The 22,564-nt window shown below is 36.6% G+C and overlaps 2 protein-coding genes across 3 annotated transcripts in view; one reads left to right on the top strand and one right to left on the bottom strand.

Moving 5' to 3' along the window:
- The first annotated feature begins 1,664 nt into the window (after window positions 1-1,664).
- On the top strand, window positions 1,665-6,626 carry LOC126764633 (uncharacterized). Its single transcript, XM_050482297.1, has 2 exons — window positions 1,665-2,977; window positions 6,497-6,626. The coding sequence occupies exons 1-2, from the start codon at window positions 1,665-1,667 to the stop codon at window positions 6,624-6,626; spliced, it is 1,443 nt and encodes a 480-aa protein (XP_050338254.1).
- Window positions 6,627-7,426: 800 nt separating this feature from the next.
- The window catches only part of LOC126764431 (poly [ADP-ribose] polymerase), an 82,863-nt gene continuing 67,725 nt past the window's right edge, over window positions 7,427-22,564 (bottom strand). The window contains exons 5-7 of one of the 2 annotated variants that reach the window (XM_050482114.1): window positions 21,000-21,569; window positions 8,978-9,134; window positions 7,427-8,639 (exon numbers count right to left, since the gene is read on the bottom strand). In XM_050482114.1, the coding sequence (XP_050338071.1) occupies window positions 7,509-8,639; window positions 8,978-9,134; window positions 21,000-21,569 (1,858 nt within the window). In that variant the 3' untranslated portion in view covers window positions 7,427-7,508. The remainder of the gene's footprint in view (window positions 8,640-8,977; window positions 9,135-20,999; window positions 21,570-22,564) is intronic. The other variant, XM_050482115.1, reaches the window with a different exon arrangement.

Below are 22,564 nucleotides of genomic sequence, written 5' to 3'. Positions count from 1 at the left end.
TTGCTTTAAATTTTAATCTTCACATATTTAAGTTAATTAACCTTCTTCGTCTTACTGAAGTTGACATAAAGCCGTAACGGCAGTGCGTTTGGAAGGATTCAACAATCTTATAATTAGGTATAAAGTCGATTTTCTTGTATATACACATTTAGCAAACGATATTGAATTGCTTTAAATTTTAATATTCACATATTTAAGTTAATTAACCTTCTTCGTCTTACTGAAGTTGACATAAAGCCATAACGGCAGTGCATTTGGAAGAATTCCACATTCTTTTATTTAGGTATAAAGTCGATTTTCGTGTATATACACATTAACCAACCAATATTGAATTGCTTTAAATTTTAATCTTCACACATTTAAGTTAATTAACCTTCTTCGTCTTACTGAAGTTGACATAAAGCCATAACGGCAGTGCATTTGGAAGAATTCCACATTCTTTTATTTAGGTATAAAGTCGATTTTCTTGTATATACACATTGAGCAACCGATATTGAATTGCTTTAAATTTTAATCTTCACATATTTAAGTTAATTAACCTTCTTCGTCTTACTGAAGTTGACATAAAGCCGTAACGGCAGTGCGTTTGGAAGGATTCCACAATCTTATAATTAGGTATAAAGTCGATTTTCTTGTATATACACATTTAGCAACCGATATTGAATTGCTTAAATTTTAATATTCACATATTTAAGTTAATTAACCTTCTTCGTCTTACTGAATTTGACATAAAGCCATAACGGCAGTGCATTTGGAAGAATTCCACAATCTTATATTTAGGTATAAAGTCGATTTTCTTGTATATACACATTAAGCAATTGATATTGAGTTGCTTTAAATTTTAATATTCACATATTTAAGTTAATTAACCTTCTTCATCTTACTGAAAGTCACATAAAGCCATAACGGCGGTGCGTTTGGAAGAATTCCGCAATCTTATATTTAGCTACAAAGTCGATTTTCTTGCATATACACATTTAGCAATCGATATTGATTTGCTTCAAATCATTAATTTAACATATTAAAGTTAATTAACCTTCTTCATCTTACTGAAGGTGACATAAAGCCATAACGGCAGTGCATTTGGAAGAATTCCACATTCTTTTATTGCTTCAAATCATCAATTTCACATATTTAAGTTAATTAACCTTCTTCATCTTACTGAAGTTGACATAAAGCCATAACGGCAGTGCATTTGGAAGAATTCCACAATCTTATATTTAGGTATAAAGTCGATTTTCTTGTATATACACATTTAGCAATCGATATTGAATTGCTTTAAATTTTAGTATTCACATATTTAAGTTAATTAACCTTCTTCGTCTTACTGAAGTTGAAGTTGACATAAAGCCATAACGGCAGTGCATTTGGAAGAATTCCACATTCTTTTATTTAGGTATAAAGTCGATTTTCTTGTATATACACATTTAGCAACCGATATTGAATTGCTTTAAATTTTAATCTTCACATCCGGGGCTGTCAAAGAAGCGCTACAGGACCCCACCGAAGGCTTGGCGATCAACATAACAGCTCCTAACACAAGAGAGCAGGTAAGGGCATATGTAACGCTGGACCAGGATAGAGACCACAGACCACATCCCGGGCTCCGCAAAATGCACGGTATATAGGAATTACCGAGGCAAATGAATATCCTACAGGCCAACATGCATAGATGCAAGACTGCCGACGCACTACTCTTGCAAATGGTGACGGAGAGCGACTACGAGATGATCATCATAAGAGAGCAATACAAAAAGAAAGAGAGAGGTATCTGGCTAGAAGATAGCAGCTCAACCGCCGCTATATGGCTACCACCAGGGAGTAATATCAGGACTGTAAACAGTGGGAACGGCAACGGCTTCGTCTGGGCCAAAAGCGACCTTTTTACAGTAATCAGCTGCTGCTTGACGCCAAGCGATAGTATACAGGAATTCCAAGGAAAGCTCGACAACATAGAGGATACAGCCAGGTCTATAGAAGGTCAATTGATTATCGCCGGAGACCTAAATTCCAGAGCCGTAGAGTGGGGTCTACCAAGCACGGACTCGAGAGGAAAGCGCATTGTAGAAATGGCTGCGCGGCTAGGGCTAGTGGTGCACAATACGGGAAACGCAACCACGTTTAGAAGACCGGGATGCGAGGAAACCACACCAGACATTACCCTATCAACAGAACGCATGACAGGCTCAGTAAAGAACTGGAAGGTCCTGGAGGATTACACTGGCAGCGATCATCACTACATCTCATTTATGATCGACACGGGAACAAGCACTAACCAGCAGAGGAAAACAACTGGAACACGAAAGTGGAACATTGCGAAGCTAGATACTTCGAAATTAATCTCCGCAATAGACGACCAAAACCCATCTAGCAACTCCCCCATAATCGCAGGAAAAACTGTCGAGCACACAATGCTTAATATAACAAGAGCCTGTCAAAAAGCAATGCCCAAGGCCTCCCACAGCAAACATAAAGCAACAGTTTACTGGTGGACTGAAAATATAGCCCAACTCAGACGGACATGCCTCCGCCTTCGCAGATCCTACACGAGATCCAGGCGTAGAGAAGCCGCAACTAAAGAAGCCGATCAATACAAATTAGCAAAGAAGGAGCTAAAGCAAGCCATCGACGACAGCAAAAAGAAAAAATGGGAGGAACTACGCGAGGATATAAATAGAAACCCCTGGGGACTCGGGTATAAAATAGTGATGAAGAAACTCGGCGCTCGAGCAAAGCCACCTGATCTAACCGCTGCCAAAATGGATAACATTGTGAACACACTATTCCCCACACACGAAACAAGGGCTAGGGACCCAGAACACATCCTAAGACCGACGCAAATCCCCCGGTTTACCCTTGAGGAGCTGCAACTAGCCACTGCAAAGCTTAAGGCCAATAAATCCCCCGGACCGGACGGGATCCCATCAGAAATTCTCAAAATAATCGCTGCAGAGCGCCCAGGAGTACTACTGAACATGTACAACGCCTGCCTTGAAGCCGGAATATTCCCTGAACCCTGGAAAAAGCAACGGCTGGTTCTAATCAGTAAGGGAAAAGGAGACCCCAATTCGCCATCAGCATACCGCCCTCTATGTATGCTTGACACAGCGGGAAAGCTATACGAAACCCTGCTTAAACCCAGACTCGAAGCGGCCATCAACGAAGTTGGAGGACTGTCCCCTAGACAATATGGCTTTAGACCCGGCAGATCAACCATAGGAGCAATAAAATGCGTCATCGAAAGCGTAGAAGTCGCACAACGTAGATGGCATAAGTACAAAAGAATAGTGTTGCTGGCGACTCTAGATGTCCGAAACGCCTTCAACAGCGCTAGATGGGTAGATATGATCGACGCTCTCGAGAAAAGCTTTAAGGTACCCGACTACCTCAGGGCCGTGGTGCGGAGCTACCTTAGCAACAGGAAACTGCTCTACGAAACAAAAGAGGGATCACGACAGATAGCGGTCACGTCAGGAGCAGCACAAGGATCCATCCTCGGACCAGACTTATGGAACATTAGCTATGACGCTATATTAAAACTAGAAATGCCAGATGAATCGTATTTAATAGGCTACGCCGACGACATTGCAGCAGTAATCACAGCAAGGGACACAGAAGAAGCGCGAAGAAAGCTGAACCAGGTCATGATACGGACCCAAGCATGGCTCGACTCACACAGCCTCCAGCTCGCTACGGAAAAAACAGAGCTACTGCTGCTAACAAATAAGCACATACCTCTCGAAGTAACCATGCATACGACTACGGATATTCTTAGGACAAAAAAAGCAGTTAACTACCTAGGCGTAAGACTGGACCCCAGACTAACCTTCTGGGTACAAATCCAGCACGCCGCAGGAAAGGCAGCGAAGATCACCTCGCAACTGAGCCGACTAATGGCCAACATAGGAGGCCCCAGTCAAGAAAAAAGAAAGCTCCTAATGTCGACAACAATCAGCGTTTTATTATACGGAGCAGAGATATGGGCAGATGTACTTAAAAAGAAAACCCGGCGTAAGGTAGCGGCCAGAGTGCACCGCACAGCAGCCCTCAGAGTTGCATCAGCCTACCGAACAGTGTCCGGCGAGGCAATATTAGTTATAAGCGGAAATGCCCCAATTGACCTTCTAACACACGAAAGGAAAAAGCTGTGGGAGCTAAAGCAGTCATCCGATAGTAACAAAAGCGCAATAGAACAAATAAAGAAAGAAACATTAATAACATGGCAACAAAGATGGGATACCGAAAGTCGCGGCAGATGGACGGCCGGGCTAATAAAAGATCTAGACTCATGGACAGGCCGAAAATTCGGAGAGGTAGATTTTTACACAACCCAGCTGTTATCCGGTCACGGGTACTTCAAAAAGTACCTTCACAGAATGGGAAAAGTCGAAGAGCCGTCATGCCTATATAACAATGCGACAGAAGACGACGCTGAACATACATTCTTCGAATGTGCGCGCTGGCAAGGAGAACGCACCGCTGTAGAGGACCTGGTTGGCCCAATAAAGGCGGACAATTTAGTCAGCGTTATGTTGGAAAGTGAAGAAAACTGGGGCATCATCAAGAAATTCGCTGCACTCTTGCTACGCAGCAAAAAGCGGGACCTGGACGCAGGTGCGCAGATGTAAATCTCTCAATGAGAAAAATGGAACGCCACCCTGAAGTAATGCAAACGCGGTCCCAGGGTGGGCGACGGTTCCTTAGAGGGGGGGTTTTTAGTGACCTGCAAGTGGCACATACCGCTGCTATGACGACAGCACCGACGATGCGGAAGGCATTTTCCACCCCCTCGCCCGCAAAAAAACCAAAAAAAAAAAAATTAAAAATTCTAAAATTTGAAAAAAAGTGATTTTTGACTAAAAAAATTTACTTTAACATATGTTCAAACTTAGCTTTTCTTAGTTCTTTTAGTTTAAATAGAAGATAATTTAATGCCAAAGATTTGCCCCAATTCCATACGACGTTTAGTTTTTTTCTGTCCTGCGCGCTAATTTAGAAAAATCGTAGAACTGAAAAACCGAGAAATCGGGCGCCAAAGTTTTCGCTTTCTGCCCAAGCGCTCACACATATATGTACATATGTATCTGCTAGACGCTCGGTCACTATTTCCCTTCTAGCTTCGACAATTTTTCGAATCTATAACTTTGGGGAAATATTCTATTTTATATTTAAATATTTTTTAAAGACATTTAGCAAAAAAAAAAAATTAATTTTTTGAAGCTTTTAAAGCAGGTTCCCCCTTAAAGATTTACAAAACGTAATAAACGTAATTTAACATCCAAATGTGTCTTTATTCATTCGATAAATGTTATCTCTTAAACTCTTTCTTTAATTCAAAACTCGTTAAAAACTTTAATAGGATTGCTACCAAATGTATTCATTTGCAAGTTTTGTCACATTAGTACGCAGCTGATTCGAATATTGGTTTTTGGTATGTTCGAAAAGACGAAAATCCAATCAGATTCTGTGACACCAATGAAAATCAGAATTGGTTTGCAATTCTGACAGCTAAGCAATACGATACGTCAACCTAAATATATTGTTTATAAAAACTATATTATAGCTTATATTAAGTATGATAACGGATAACAATAAACCTTTTTGTATGCTTATATCAAACTCATCGCTTTTTTATTTAAATTATTCCCAGATTTTGAGTGCAGTGTTGTATGTATCTTTAGTGATACTAATATCTCGATGATATTCGTTAGGACAAAGTTATTTGCATAATTAAAGACTTCCCGTCAGCGAAAATTGTACTATTTCGGCGATCTCCTCTTCATTCGACGAAAATTTCTTTCCAGCGAGCATTGCTTCGACATCTGAGAACAAGAAATAGTCGCTGGGGCCCAGATCTGGAGAATATAATGGATGCGTAAGCAATTCGAAGCCCAACACGCTTTTTTTGTGTGCAGTCCACTCGAATGACTGTCAGTTCGAATTCGGAGTGAAACGATGGAGCCTTGGGGATGTTCGAGTCTCAATCATTGCGGCAATATAGCAAGGTATCAGTTTCGACGCAAACATGTCAAGTATCAGCTGAGTATCTTCAGAAAAATAACAAAGTCGCAATATTGGTGCGGTTATTTGCTTGCGTAAACATCCCCCTATGTTACATCAATGTCACATATCGACTTCCTTGGGTTTATGGTGCTCCGAATGAACTCATCGTTGTTTTTTGTTAAAAGTAATATCGCGCGACCCCCATTTTGCACAGAGCCTTTTATAGCCTTGACAGACGGCAGCGTTAATCCGGAATAACTGCGCACTTAACCAGATCCAAATTTGTAGGTGACAGACGACATCTATACGAGTTTGGAACTCTCGTAAACAGCTCATTGTCATTTTTGTAATATTTTCAATAAAAATGAATAGAAGATAAACTATGTCAGCTGCTTCAAGATGACATTGACAAACTCTCGTTCTGGTGTACTAAAAACAAACTTAACCTTAACGCAAATAAATGCGCGGTAGTCTCGTACTTGCGCTCTCACAGCAATATTGCCACCAGTTGTCACAACCTGCAAGAAGTTCCCGACATCAAAGACCTGGGCATCATCATAGACAACAAACTCACTTACTCGAAGAATATAGACAAGATCACACTCCAAGCTTTCAAGGATTAATCACGAGAACAGGCAAAGAGATTCGCAATCCCTACACATTGATATGTCTATATCGCCAACTGGTTCTACCCATAATTGAGTACGGCACTGTAGTCTGGTCTCCTCACACTGATGTCTCAATCAACAGATTGGAGAAGGTCCAAAATAAATTCTGTCTCTATCCTTTCATATAACCTTGAGGTCGCAGGTACTCTACACTGATGATATTCGTTAACGCTATAAATTCAACAGCCTAGCTACACGTCATCAAGTCGCTGACCTAGTCTTTTACTTTAAGGTTGCAAACACCTAATTGATGCCCCAGAGATTCTTGGTAGTTTTGAGTTTGCTCCTACGGCATTCTCGCTGAGACAATCACGGAAACTTAAAACAACTAAGACACAGAAAAACTACGTCTTCCGCGGACCTCACAACAGGATTGCTAACCATGTAAATTCACTTCACCAGAACATCGATTTCTATGGAGGCTCCCTCTGTTCATTTATCAATAATATAAAGGACAAACTCCTTCCATACCATTAATTTGATCACTGTAATACAATTGCCCTTATTATTATATTTTTTCACTTTTTTCTTTTACTTATAAAAGTAACTGTTGTATATTGCCGATTGTCGTTAATTTGTTAAATAAATAAATAAACATTGCGGTTGTTAGCCATGTTGTTTTTATGTTAGTGCTTCTTTTAACTTGAAAAGACTTAGCACAAGAATAATATAAAAGTGGCTGACTAGACAAACAATATTTTATCGAAATTTTGTTTTGCTGTGCGAACAATCGTTAAAAATATTAATCAACGAAATTTTCTGATTTATTAGTATTTATTAAATATTGGTTTATGACAGATTTAAGAAAAATTACGAGCAGATTTTCTATCGTTCTGTTCAGATATTGTATTTGAAATTCATACGGAAAAGATATTGAATGTTCACTTGAGCAACATCGTATACAATATATTCGTTGTAAAGTAGAGATGTCTTGAGGCTGGTATCTGTAATCGGTTTGCCAAGCGGGATCTCTACGCCATCCTCCCTCTTATAAGAATCCTTTGGGTCAGGCATAGTCTGTCCACGACCTAAAGTACTGTGTTTGTTAGATGGTAGCTTAGTTATGTATTTTGATGAAGTACATTCCAACATGTTTCCAAGTGCTACCTCGGAGAGAATCATTAGTCCGGTAGAGTCTTGAGCAGTGGTACAACAATAATTTGCAGATTTTGAAACCATATCTGCGAAGTATATTCCTTTGCCGAACATATAACCTGTAACAGGAGCCTCAGGCGGTGCGATTTTTAAGCCATGTGACAAAATTCCAGCAAAGTTAGTAAGACGAGAACCATGCCATAGTAGTTTCCGATTTTCAAGTTTTTTGAAGGGTTTATAACGTCTATTTTCACCCTGTCGAACCACCTTAAAAATCTCAACGATTTCCAGTTTATACATTTTATGAGTTTCGGCATGCGTATTTCGTACGTATTTTTCAAGTATTTTGTATTCTTCAGAATTTTTATCAATGGGATCAAGCTTTGTTTTCAGTTGATCATAATGTTTATCTAAAGGATTCACATTTTCTTCTTTATTTTCTGCTTGTAACATACCGTAAGCACATTCTATTTCCAAAAGAGAATCTAGGACTTGTCGGTGCTTCTCAACTAGCTCAATATTATCTAGAATTGGAGGATTTTGAACACCAAAGTTATGAGGAATTAAGGTGTAAAACCTATTAGTGGCGTCAATAAACTGAACCGTCATCCCATTCTGCTGTATAAGATCATAAATCTCAGAAAGCACTTTATAAGCAGACTGAATTTGCTTCTCACTTAATTTGCCTAACGGCATTTTTTCCATATCTAGATCGAACATCATCATTGTTCTTTTCATAGTGTCAACGTCAAATAAAATTTTAATTAAACTTTGAACTGATGTATTTAACTTTGATTTTATTTTAAAATTTTCCGGATATATAGTTTTTTGCTCCTCATAATCGATTTCGATTGGGTACATGCGGCCAGGAACCTTAAACAGAAACAAGGATGTTTAAATATTATTGCGCAAGTTATGCTGTTTTATACATTTTTAATAGGATTACATCGAATGATTTATATTATAGTATAAAATAGATATTTATGAAATTTATTGTAATAATATAACAATGTATAATAGTCAAGTTTATTTCGCTGTTAAGTTTTTCAGAACTTTGCCAATAGTTTCTGAACTCGAAAGTAAGAGTTATAAATCAGCTCATATTAATTATCATTTCCTTTTTCGTTATTCCCTAAACAGTATTAAAAAAAAACAGAAAGTACCTTAATCTAATACAATTATTCAAAATAAATTATCAATATGTTTCACACCTTAATAAAATGTTCGCGGTTAGTAAAATCATTTCCAGTTTTATCATGATAAACAAGAAGAAATGATTGTTTGGCTTCGTACAGGTTTTCGAAATTTTCCAATTTTTGGTCGCCAATAGTAGTGCCGATTCGGCCCCAGGATCGAAAAACCCAGTATCTGCAACAGAGTAAAATATACATTTAACATATGCTTAGATGTATGTGCAGCTGTTTAAGCAGCAATAAAGGCAATGAAAAACAAGTCATATAGCAATGAGGGCAATAAAACGTTTTCCATTTTTCCGCAATATATTTTTGCGTATTGTTATTATGACATAGTAAAAACTTTTACACATTTGCTACATATTCATAAAATATTAAAAATATGTTGAATGTTTGTATTATTATAACTATACGTAGGTGGCCTTTTGTATTTCAGGATTAAAAAACAAAAACAAATGTTTATCATTGAAAAAGTTTTTGTTTCTCCAATTATTCTCCATTAAGATCTAAATACTTTTGCGTGCGCTTAAAGAAATTGTCGAAGCACTTTGCCACTCAGATAGAAGTATATCGGGGTAAGTCGGGACTATACGGTAGCTAACTAATCAAATCGATGTTTTAAGTGCTCAAAAATGCAACTGTTTCAGTCGATGTTTGACAGCTCGCATTATCGTGGTTGGTTTTTATAATTTCTTAAAAGACAACTGGCAAAAAAAAAATTATTAGGTAAATTATTATTTCAACACTATGTGCTTATTAAAAGACTGGAGCTTTATTTAAAATTTAAACTAGAACTAAACCTTAAAGGTATTAGTTTGTCAAATATCTCCTTATCTTTTTTGCTCTTTATAAAATGTGTTACAGTGATCGGATTTAGCTCAAATATGCACCGCTTCGTTCGATAATCTGTTTCCCTCTAGACGGCAACTTCATAATGTCGTAGAAGCCGCCCTCCTTATTTACGAAGAACTCGGACAGCCACTTTTCACAAGCCTCTTTTGAGTTCAACTTTACACCAACAAGGGCGTTCGCCATGGACAGGAACAGGTGGTAATCACTTGGCGCTATGTCCGGGCCATATGGTGAATGCGATAAAACCTCCCATCCGAGCTCCTGTAGCTTCTGACGAGTCATCAACGAAGTGTGTGGTCTGGCGTTGTCCTAGTGGGGCACTACACACTTCCTGTTGGCGAATTCTGGACGCTTCTGGTCGATCGCCTGCTTCAAGCGGTCCAGTTATTCGCAGTAGATGGAAGAATTAAGCGTCTGGCCATATGGGAGCAGCTCATAGTGGATGATTCCCTTCCAACCCCACCAAACACACAGCAAAACCTTTTTGCCCGTCAATCTTGGCTTGGTTACTGTTTGGGACGACCACGCCTTCGACCACGACCGTTTTCACTTGATATTGTCGTATGTGAACCATTTTTCGTCGCCAATCACCATCCACTTCAAAAATGTGTCGAGTTCGTTCCGTTTCAGCAGCATATCGCAGGCGTTGATTCGGTTCAGAAGGTTTTATTTGCCTCAAATCATGCGGCCCTAAACATCAAGCTGTTTTGTGTATCCAGCCTTCTGCGGAAGGTTAAAAATGGTTTGGTGACTAACTCCCACCCTGAGCGATGTCACGAGATGCCAAATGCCGTCCTAACTCAATGTTTTCCATGATTTGATCGGTATTCGACGTCACAGGTCTTCCGCCGGCTGGCTTATCCACGGTGTCATTTTCAACCGCTCTGAATCGTCGAAACCATACCTCCACAGTTCGAAGTGAGTAACATCCCCAAAAACACCATAAAACTCACAGAACGTTTCTCTAGCAAAATTGCCTTTAACGAAGGAAAACTTTAAAATAGCGTGAATTTCGGCGTTAGTAAATTCCATTTTTACTCGTCTATAACTGCTGAACGCAATATCGAAACTAATCATGCATAGCGTCGTTTTGTAGGTTATGTCAAAAGACCTTTCAAAGATGTATAGTATTGCCAGACACAAGCTCTGTAGCACTTTATACATAGCCGTGAAATTCCAAAAGACAAAAAGGCGTAAGGGAGATATTTTACAGCCTAATATAAGCTCTGCTTGTTATTTCCTACTTTGGCACAATTTTGGAATTAATGCCGCTGCTGAAAGCTGCACCTGATGCTGTTGTTGTTGTTGTAGCGTAAGTTTATCCAATTTGTTGGTTGTTGTTGATGTGTGAGCAAATTTTGTATTGCTGTTTCTGCGTTAAAATATAAACCTATTGTTGTAGGTGGGAAAATGCTTATGCGGACTATTCCCGCTATTACCGGCTGGCGTAGAGTAGTTTTAAGGCATGCTCAGCGGGCAGACTAATGTGTGTACAAGGTTCCTTAAATTAGTTTTGCGCAAATAAGGTAAGCTTAAAATGTCCAAATGTTCGGTCAGGTTGGCAATCTTTGTTTAAGGAATTCTAGGTCGGAGTTTCGATTTATCAGAAAAATTTCTTTATTTTCTCAAATTTATTCCTCGGCATCGAATCTGTTAGTGCTGTTAATTTGAATTCTTGGGAAACCGCCAGCTGGACTGCGCCCAAGTACAACAAAACTGCAAGAAATCGACGAATGTCATCATTTGAGCAATTGAATTCACTGCCGGACTCTTGGAGGGAATAAATATTGGTCTGTTCCACAATCAATTTGATGAAAGCATCATCAAAAAAAAGTGTTGAAATATTGAATTGGCTTATTTACTATGTTAATGTTTTCTTCTGACGATTTCCAAATATCGTCTTGAAAGTCGATTGGTCTCTTTCTCCATTTCAATAAGGACACATCAACTTTTTCAATAATTAAGTCAGCCCAGTACATGTTCAAAATCTTCTGTATGTCTTCATTACACAGCCCTTTTCGTTCTTTACTAATTTTAATATTTGTATGACCTAAACGCCCAAAGTTGCTTATAGCAACTTGCACAAACTTAAAAAATCTAGCGGTGCAATAGAATATTTGTATTTTTTTCTTTCTCTATGTACATATTTTTTTCTAATTTATATTTTAAGTATTTTAAATATTTTTTTATAATATGCTTCAACACTTTCGTACGACCCACGCGCTCAACTTCACTAATAATTAGTCATAACATAATTGATCAAATGTTATTTTAGTATTCCCCGAATTCAAATTGATCAATAAGATGCGTATTTTTTTTTTTATTTGTGTATTTGACTTTGTAAACGATCTCAAACATAAAAGTTGCATATAAGCAACTTTGGGGCTGAAAGGGTTAAGAAGTGACTTGTGTGAGAGTACAGTGACTTTTAGTTATCAAAATCAACATTTCCCGTATTTTGAAAGGATTTCTAACAAAATTATTTTAAGTCGACAATTGCCCTCGATGCGATAGGAATAATTGTGGTGAATTTTTGTAAATTAGAAAGCTGTGTTTATCAGTGGAATAAATGTCTATGTGTAACATTTTCCCAGGACGGGATGATATCGGAGTCTTTCCTAACTCTGGTTTAGTTGGATGCCGTTCGTACTTAGCTTCTTTACAAATTCTGCAGTTAGTGGTAATTTCCTTTATTTCTTCCGTATATTCGGAAAATAGTATTCGTTTAATACTTGTTTAATATTCTCTCGGATAGAACGATGTGCATTACTGTGTTCCATTAGCAGTATTTCGCTTTTATCGTCTTTGTTAATAATAGCATTAATTATTTCAATGTGTAACGAAATTTTATTGACGGGAATACCCTCACAATCTCAGGATTAACGCATTCAGCAATCAATTCTAGTAGATCCAGAAAATTTTTAAATGTAATTTAATGCCTTATCCTTGACTTGAAAATAACTCTTGTCTTCTTGGTAGTGATATTTTCTTCTTCAAAAATTATCTGATTTCAGAATGGAAATGATTAACAGGATTTTCCACTTTTGGAATAACTTCGTTAGAGACTATGAATGGTAACAGATGAGAGTCCTGCTCTATTGCACTAATGTGCTGCCGAAAAAATGCATTGGCAACAAGATTATCGTTAACGGGTCTATAATGGAATTAAGGTGAAAATTAGCACTTTCTCTGTGTTTGGATTCTTATCCGAGATAGCGAAGGTCACAGACTGATGGTCGGTCTGGATTTCTCCCCACCACTCTTATAGTGAAAGATTCCTGTTTTTTAAATTATTTTTGCGTCTACATCCTTCAAAAAGTCAAACCCAATAATCCCATTAAAGGTCTTAAGTTCGGAAAAAAAGTAAAAAGGAGAAGTCTTTCCAAGCACGTTAACTAACACCTTTCATTTATCTCGGCAGTACCACGGGAAAAATGTTTATTAAACCTAACATAAACATTTTTCCCGTCTAGTTTTATCGGTCGCCCTGCCAGTGTCTTGTTTACATAGGACACAATTTGTTATACCTGTTGTTGTTGTTGTGGCGTTACTTTATCCAATTGGGCGGTTGTTGTCGTTGTGTGGGCAAATTGTGAATTGAAATATGAACCTGTTGTTGTAGCGAAGAATTTGCAGGTTGGTGGTTGAGTTTTTTTAAGAACGATGCAGTGGCCAGACTAATGTGTTAACTTGTAGCACATATAATTTACTGTTCTGCGTTTTTCTAGTGCATGGTTGCAATAGATCCAGTTGTTCCAAACAAAACGGAATCCTTTTGCTTGGAAGTGCTTTTTGCGTGAACCACTTTTGTTGGATTCCACTCATCTTGAAACACCCATACAGCTGACTGCCTTTTACTTTCGGACGCATACGCATTTCTCTCGACCAATCAACACGAGTCTTTTTCGAACGATCGACAATTATGGGGGCTTCAGCGTCAGCAAATATTATTTTTACAGTCAAATGTCCATGCAATATTGAATGTATGCTGGTCTCACTAATGTCTATAGTTGTATCTCCCCATAGGTTGATTATGACGATCTGACAATATTAATTTGTGCACAGCAAACAACTGATTTTGGACGACCTTTATGAAATCCCTCTTGGAGTGATGTACGACCTCCATTGAATTCACCATACCATCGATAAGCACTGATATTTGATGAAGTTTTATCGCCAAAAACTGAATTAAATTCATCGATGCTCTGTTGCTGAGTTAATCCACATCGAAAGTTCTAAAACATAACTGAGCGAAAATGTTCGCGATTTATTTCGTTTTCGTGCGAGATGAGTATTTCAAGTTACTGTAAACAACACAAGAAGCGGCAGTATAACCAAATGTTATGCATATATACATATATCATCAAAAATGACAAACTTTAGGATAAAATTGTCAGTTGCCAGATTGCAATACTAGGGTTGCCATATTCCGAAATATAAAAGGCAACCTACGTAACATTATCCAAAAAAGTACTTAACAGGGTTAGAAAATAAGTTTTTGAGTAATTTTTTTTATTAAAAAAATCATTCTCGGATATGTATGATGAAGAAATCGAAAATTTTTGTTTTTTTGAGAATTTTAAAAGTTTTTGACTTATACACAAATAATAAATGATGTTTATTTTTTCTTCGCAAAATAATCGTTACATTTTTATTTTATTTTTATAAAATAATGGTATATTGCTTACAGAATAATAGTTATGCAGAGTTTTATTTAACTTTTACGCTATAAGACTGCTTTGACAAATAATACTCTCACGCTAAGTATATTTGTGTGACGCGTATTACTTTTCAGCTCTTATTGCATAACGGTTAAGTAAAACTCACTCCACAACTATTATTCTGTGAGCAATAAATAAAAGTTATCAAATAACTCTAGCTATTAATCTTGATTTTGTACCCGTTTACCGTTAACTGTTACGGTCTTATCATGTTTACCACGTATAATGCTGTAAATGATATCAAACCATGTAAAACAATAGGTCATTCGTTGCATCGGTGACTTCAATTGCACTTGTGGAGCATTCTCATATGTTCATGCACCAGCGCCATAAATTTACACTCCTTTGCAAAATAAATGATTTACTGCTTCAAATCTTAACAATCATTGCTTAAATAACTGCATTTTCCTCAGTAATCTAAATTTGTAAATGTGTTATCTAGGGATGTCCCTTAAAAAACATCGACGTTTTAGTCAATATGATGCATCGAAACTTGACATCGATGTTATGCGATGCATCGAAAATATGACTATTATATCACAACTGCAAAGCATTTGTTTATTTGCATAAGTTTACGAAATATGCTTAAACAAGTTTTGAAAATATATCATTAAAGTAAACCTTCCTAAATATATTTGAAGTTTAAACGTTTTTACTAAAGCATTTAAAAAGTATGGAATTCTGTTGTTTCATTTAATACAAAATTCCTCGATACAAATTTTAATTGGTTTTTACAAACCCCAATATTATTTTCATAGGTTTTGCAAAAATAAAATTTTATTCAACCTTTAAAGTTTTATTCAACCTTTAAAGTTTTATTATATTTCTTTGTTTGCTCACTGTCTGACCAGCTTTCGAACATAAACGGCCGGATGGAAGTGAGCAACTTTTGTTAGGTATTTGAAAACTACTTTATATAATTTCGGAAATTGTGTTTGTAAATCGTTCCACGCTATTAGCCGAAAACCTATAAAGTGCTGTAACTGAGTACTAAAGTAAGATATAGAACTGAAATTCGGTACAGGGGATAGCAGTAGCAAAGGGCACCTGAAGGCAAAAAATTTAACCAAAGGGGGTGTGAACCCGCTCACGGATCTTTTGTACATTATTGCGCATACTTCTGACTATATAAGGTAATTTGTATTTCGTCACTTTTTTAGTTCATAAACTTTAGACGCATTTTTCTCAAAACTACTTTTTCAAAGTCCGTGTTCACTGTAATTTTAAAACTACTTGACCGATTCATTTCAAACTTTTTACACATTTTTGACATACCGCCCCCAACGTTTAGTAAATATTTTTTTCACATTAGGGGGTTTTCTACCCACAAAAAGGAGGAATTAACAGTATACACTTAAAACGGCCGCCAACAATTTTTGAATGAACAAAAAATTATCAGAGACTATTGGGGGAAGATTTGATTATAATTTGACAAATTTTTCTTGGTTTATTATTTTCGGATAACTTCCAGCCGAGTTATGGTGAACAAATTTTTTTTTCCAAGACGTTCTCGGGGAAGCTCTGTTACCGGCGTATGCTTCAATATTTCTGCATGAGAAAATTACCCTAAATTGCGAGAAGTGTGCTCAATAATGTACAAAAGGTCCGAATAAAATTACTCAATCCATATTTCAGAAATAAGTTCGCAAAAAAAGTCAATTTTTTACCTTGAAACCCTAACCCCTCTTTTAAAGCGCGATAAATCAATAGCTAAATATGCTAGAGACATTAAATTTTACCCGTTAGATTTAATGCAACCGAAGTAAAAATTGGACGATGGGTGTGGTTCTGCTCACTTTTAGGTGAAAACACATATTTCAAAACCCGTGCGACGGATTTCAACCAAATTTGGTATTTGGCATTCCTCTGGCATTTGTATAATACATTGTGAAAATGAGCGAAATTGGACGTCAAACACGCCTTCTCCTCATACAACACAATTTTAAATTCCATCTAATTCTTTCCTTTCGAGTGTTCAAATCAAGAAGCATTTAAAATATAGGGATAAGTCTTTGCACGATTACTGATTTTAGAGTTTGCCATCTTGTGGCCAAAAAATTTCTGAATTCAACAAAAACTGTTCAAGCCCTTAAGTACTGAATATTTGGGCCCCAGTACCTATGGTTGACTTTTACCCAAAATAATGTTGGTCAATGTGTGAGATATTATATATAACAGAAATTCAATAAGAATCCTTTCCTGATGGATGTCTGTGTGCATCAAATAGGTTTATTCGAGTCAATACTTCATTTAGCTCCCAGATAGCTAATACAAAGATTTTGGCCCTATAACCCATATAACTAACCAGCCTTATATACCCGAAAGTACTTTTCTGGCTTTAATCCCGATACCCGAACTTAGCTGCTTACTTGTTTTGGACTGACTTATGTTGATCAATCCATAACTTCGTGGTTTTTTTAACAGCTATTGCTAACCAACTATCAAATCCATTGCCATTGAGGAATTTAATGAGGAAGTTGACAATATTTTATTAATAGAAGGATAAAGGAGAAAAGTTTGAGCAAATGAGTTTTTGGAAAACAATTATTTCTTATTTACCATATAAATGGTTCAACCCATTAGTAGTTTTTGAATAATGTGTTTTTACCAGTTTGAGGGTACTAAATTCAATTTAAAATTAAGTGCCTAGAAATGTATGCTCATATGCTAACAATTATTATTAAAATGTTAACTAAACACATTCATACATATGTATGTGTTTTGTTACTATTTTCAATATACATACTATGTATGTATGTTAAAGTTTGATTATTTTTGGGCAAATTTTTTATTTCTTATGAATTTTATAACTCAATGAAAAAAAAATTATTATGAATGATGAAAGTCATAGTTTTGTAGGAAATTTACTGCTCTATAAAAATGGTCTCTTATGACTTTTCGATTAAGTTAAGCGTTTACGAGATATTCATCGTCAAACATCAATGCATATAAATTTTTCTAGTTTTTGGTCAATAATATCTGTTAATATCTTTTAAACGGTTGGGTTTGCAAAAAATCTAAGAGACCATTTTTGTAGAGCATTTAATTTCCTACCAAATCTAATTAACAACATATTTTTTCAAGTAGTTGTAAGCGAAATATAAGTTTTTCTATCTGATAACAAGAATAAATAGAAAACTGTATGTAGGAGGACCTTTCCGTTACAATTAAGAACTCATGCTTGGAGAGGCTTTCTTAGAGGTGTTTAGGAACCTATTTTTCCCGAGTACCAAACGAAAAAAAAAGTAAATTTTTTTTCAATCCCCGTAATGTATACACAAAACCTTAGTCTACTGCACAAAAAACCGTTACCGAAAATATTAAGAACAACGGGAGTTATAACAGCATAAGTGCAATGCTGCCTATAGGCAGTGTCGGGTATGAGAGGGTTAAGGATAAGAAGTGAATTGATAATTCCAATTCCCACGTTTTACGAACCGGAATTGACCCGGATTTTATCCGGCCAAGGGCTGTTTTTTCGGCGATCTAACCCCGTTTGGATCGGTGAAATATTAATCTAAGTTTGTCGTTATTAGAGCAACTCCTTGCAGCAGGGTTGCTTCCTATTCTCCGGGCCCGAAGGAATTGTGCGGTGAGGTGTAATACGTGCAATGGATGCGATACTAGCCTCTACGTCTGTGTAATATGCACACAGTTCGCGCACTGCGCCGCCACTAACCCCGAATGGCCAACAGAAGACCTCCACGGTCCACACGAGCTCAAACAGGCAACATAGCTCCCACTCTGACTTGTTCCCCCCAACCTTCATCCCTCTCTAATCCTCGTGCGAAAACCACTCAGAAACTCATACGTCGGAGTGTCACATCAGTCAAGTGCAATTCTTGCACTGACTGGTGTCACTCCCCGGCACGTTCTGGCCTGCGCACCACGTGTAAGTGGAGTGAGTCGTACGTTGCCTCATGCTGCAGGCGTCGCAAAACAACACCACTGTGTGACAACCGCCCCTGTGAGTTCTACGGCTGCAACAAACATTACCTACAAACCACTCCCTCACTCCCACGACCACTCACGGACACCCGCGACAAACCCGCATATTGCAATTTAACTGCAACAGACTCCAGGACAAAATACTTGCACTTATAAACCGAAAACGCGTATCGATAGCTGCGGTCCAAGAAACCAAGATAAATAGCCGCTCAGATCTTCTGAGTTGTTCAGGTTTCAAAGTCTTACGTAAGAATCGCGAGCGGATAGCGGTGGTGGCCTAGCCTTCACATTGCACAACACCGTGCAGTATCATCTAATCGATGAAGACATCGACCGCAGGGATACGTACTACCCTAGAATGTCAGGGTATAGCTATCCGGTCAGGCGATATATACACAGCATATTTCTGTTCATGCAAGTACGATATTCTGAAAAAATCGCAATTGTATAACGCCCACTTTTCATATTCTACATATGTATATAATTCTAACGTTAAAATACCTGAGCATGTGATAAATTTTGTTCCAATTCCCGGATTTATTATTAATAAATAGAAAGGAAAACGGATGTGCCATTTAATTTTATAAAATTAAACAATTTATTTTTTACAGTTCAAATAAAAATTTTATTAATTTGGAAGAAAAATAAGGACGTTGTAAACCTCAATAAAAAATTCCTTTACGTAATTAGTCTTCCAACAATTTTATTGTAGATTTTAATAATGCGCTTTTCTTTTTGCATGGCAATTTTCGTTGACCTGTAATAAATGAATCTAAGCTCAACAATAACATATGTATTTATTAAATCCGTATTTGTTGCAATTCGAGAAGTTTTCCTCGTATGTTGAAGCCTATACCTCCTAATATCCTTGTTTTTGGCTACCGCAGCTTCCTCTGATAGTTCTCCAATGGATGCACTAGGATCTTGTGAACTGAAGGTGGAAGATAGAACCAAGGGTACTTCTCTACAAGCCCTTTAGCAGTTTCAAGTGCGAATTGCTTAAATTTGTCCGCGTTTATTTTATATCCTGATGACATAGCTTGTAATAATGCTGCACATCTTAGTATGAGCTCTTCGTCAACGCCCGTTATTTGAGAAGCCAAACCAGCATTATTAAAAAAGTGTCTAGCCGTGTTGCCATCGTTTGACGTCCCACTACCTCCTGTTTTTGGCATGCCCACTATTAAAACCCATTTCTGATCTAAACTTATTTCTAACCTGAATTTTTTTTTCCATGAATTGAGTTTTATCTTCTGCCGACCTAATTTGCAATTTTATCAATTTCTGCCAATTTTGCTATTCTACGTTGCTTAGTCCGTTAGGAGCATGCAGAGAAATCAGCAGTTGGGCGACCACGTTTACTCGCTTTTGCTTCTTCTTTTTCAGATGGCAAAGAGAGAGTTTCGAGACTTAAGGTAACAACCTCTTTGTAAGAGAGCCAATCCGAGTAGTTTCTTATAACGTCTGACTTTACGCGATGGTTTTGTTTCCACATCACCCCAATGCGTCTGCATAAATATTTTACACATTTCAGTATATCATCATATGGGTGTTCGTCACCTTCAAAACCTGTTTTTCTGACTATATCTTCAAAAACTTCTTCAAAAACTTCCTGACCTTTCGTCGTACTTCATCCATTTTTGGAGCATCAAATTTCAAAAATATAGGAGCGAGAAAATATGCATTGCTGAGACGTTCCTACGATAAGAAATTTAAAAAATAAAAATCTCAGAGAGAAAGAGTGAGACAACAACAACTAATTCTACATTTGTTTATTGACATTACTTGCAAAAACCAATGCTATAACACGCACATTTGATGTACAAAATACACTTTGAAACTAAAAAGTTAGGTTAGTTTAATCTACTTTATTTAGAAACCTGCAAATCCCTGCACATGAACTTAATATTATTTTAAACTATATACTTGTATCAACATTTACACACTAATCCGGTCACTGCATTCGGTTGACAAAGTTACTAAATCTCCAAATACATTTAACAAAGAACAACAAAACTGAATCAAAAAGACACTTCATTAAAATTTGTTATTCTAAAAACAACAGCACAATTTAAAAAAATTTTATTACTGAAAAATAATACTATTACCATCTACTTTAATTTCCATTTTCAGTATTTTTATTTAGACACTTTTTTAAATTAAACTTTTGCAGTTGAATGTACACGTTGCTTTCGCTTTTATTTTTGTCAACTATTTACTTCTGTGCAAGGCCGTACATATGTTGCTTTCACTCAAGAAGTTCCGTTAGAAATAATCAAAACAAACTCAAAATACATAAATTTGATGGCATATGCAACTATTTATTTAGCTACAAGCCCAATATATAAACATAGACTTTTTTATTTTTGTCGTATGGGAGGAACCACCGTGCACTGCTTGTAGTGGCTATAATAATCATTTCCTTCTATCATTGTGAGATAAGGTATTAGGGCAATTACTTCAAATTATATTAAATTCATAGGATAAGCAACTAAAGCAATAAAATCTGTGTATCTTACTTGTTCTTCGAATCGCTTTCCAAAAGTTGCAGTTTATAATAAGAATTTTTATTGCGTTGAATATCTGTTAATCCAAGGACAACACTATACTTGCAATTTTTATCCAAATAAACATGAGCGACGTCTTGTAAGCCACTTTCAGGATCTACGGCCGATCCGTCTTTGATCTTTAACGTCATTGATTTCGCAACAGATTTAGTATAAATACTTTTTGACTTCTTCGTATTGGCTTCTTCTTGCACTATACGGGAGTTTGGATCAGTACCCCAATCGCAAAGAGTAGTACTACTGATATAATTAATTGCGTTTGTAGGATTACTTTCGACCAAATCTAGGTAATCTATTGGTATAATATGAATACCAAGTTCTTTCGCCTTTTTCATGCGGCTTCCCATATGTTCCACTTCATGTTTTGATGAAAACACGGCAACAATATTTTCAGATAGTTTTGATATAATTTCGCCGCCCAGCTTATTCAATTGTGTTTTCAATTTGTTTTCAGCTTCCTTTGGACCCACATAAGCAAACTTTAAATTGTATAGAGGTGGTGTTTCCCGTTTCACTTTAGGTCTAAAAGAAAATAAGTAGTAAGGAGTAATTTAATTTATTATTAACATCAGTCATTTGGCACTTTATCGGGAATACCCATCACTTTAAAATTTGTTTAAAATTTTTAAAACGGATATATAAAAAAATTATACCAATTAGTGCCAAATTTTGTACAAAACAAGGAAATACTTTAACTTCGGTTGTATCGAAGCTATAGGCCCCTCATGAATACAAAAGATTCCTTACAAGAATTAGGATATAATTGTTCATTTTATATGACAACTACATATATGCTATAGTGGTCTAATCTGAACAATTCGGAGATCGTATGCCTTTGACGATAATACACGGCAAAAATATTGAGCACATCTCGTCAAATGAAAAAGTTATCCATAAAGGCACTTGATTCCGATCGTTCAATTTGTAAGCCTGCTATATATATGCTGTTTTAATCCGATCTGAACACTTTCTTCGGAGATTGGACCATTGCATTAGACAATAATCCATCCCGAATTTATTGAAGATATCTCGTCAAATGAAAAAAGTTTTCTATTCAAGCATTTAATTCCCAGTTTCCTTCTGGGTGTTACAAACTTCGTGGCAAACTTAATTTATTCTCTTTGGGGTAACTTTTTTCATTCTTAACTCAATTCTATATTAAAAAGATTTTGAAATCAAGTAAATAGATATTAAAAATGCTAAAATTTTGTGATAGTTGTACGCAGAAAACAATTTCGTGAACAAACTTTATGGATTCGTGGATTCGCGTAAAAAAATTGCATTAACGATTAGGGAAATTTTTCGAATATGGTGTTTTCTAAGTAATCCTGCGTTTTTCTTAACATATATGGTAGTCTCAAGCTATTTTATAAATATTCGTCCGGATGTTTGAAAATTTTATATTAGGTAAAATTTGTATAGCACATGCTGTGCATAAGAAGCTAGGAAATCATTAAAAAAAAACGGACTGAATGCATTTCTTTAAAAATATTGTTTTATTATAGGCAGCCAAACAA

This window comes from Bactrocera neohumeralis, unplaced genomic scaffold (genome assembly GCF_024586455.1).
Source record: "Bactrocera neohumeralis isolate Rockhampton unplaced genomic scaffold, APGP_CSIRO_Bneo_wtdbg2-racon-allhic-juicebox.fasta_v2 cluster09, whole genome shotgun sequence".
Lineage (NCBI taxonomy): Eukaryota > Metazoa > Arthropoda > Insecta > Diptera > Tephritidae > Bactrocera > Bactrocera neohumeralis.
This window is presented reverse-complemented; position numbering and strand designations above follow the sequence as displayed.

Coding starts and splice junctions, on each gene's coding strand:
- LOC126764633 (XM_050482297.1), top strand. CDS start 1,665: ATGCATAGATGCAAGACTGCCGACGCACTACTCTTGCAAATGGTGACG. Junction 2,978..6,496: donor CCAGGAGTACTACTGAACAT/GTACAACGCCTG, acceptor GCGCTCTCACAG/CAATATTGCCACCAGTTGTC.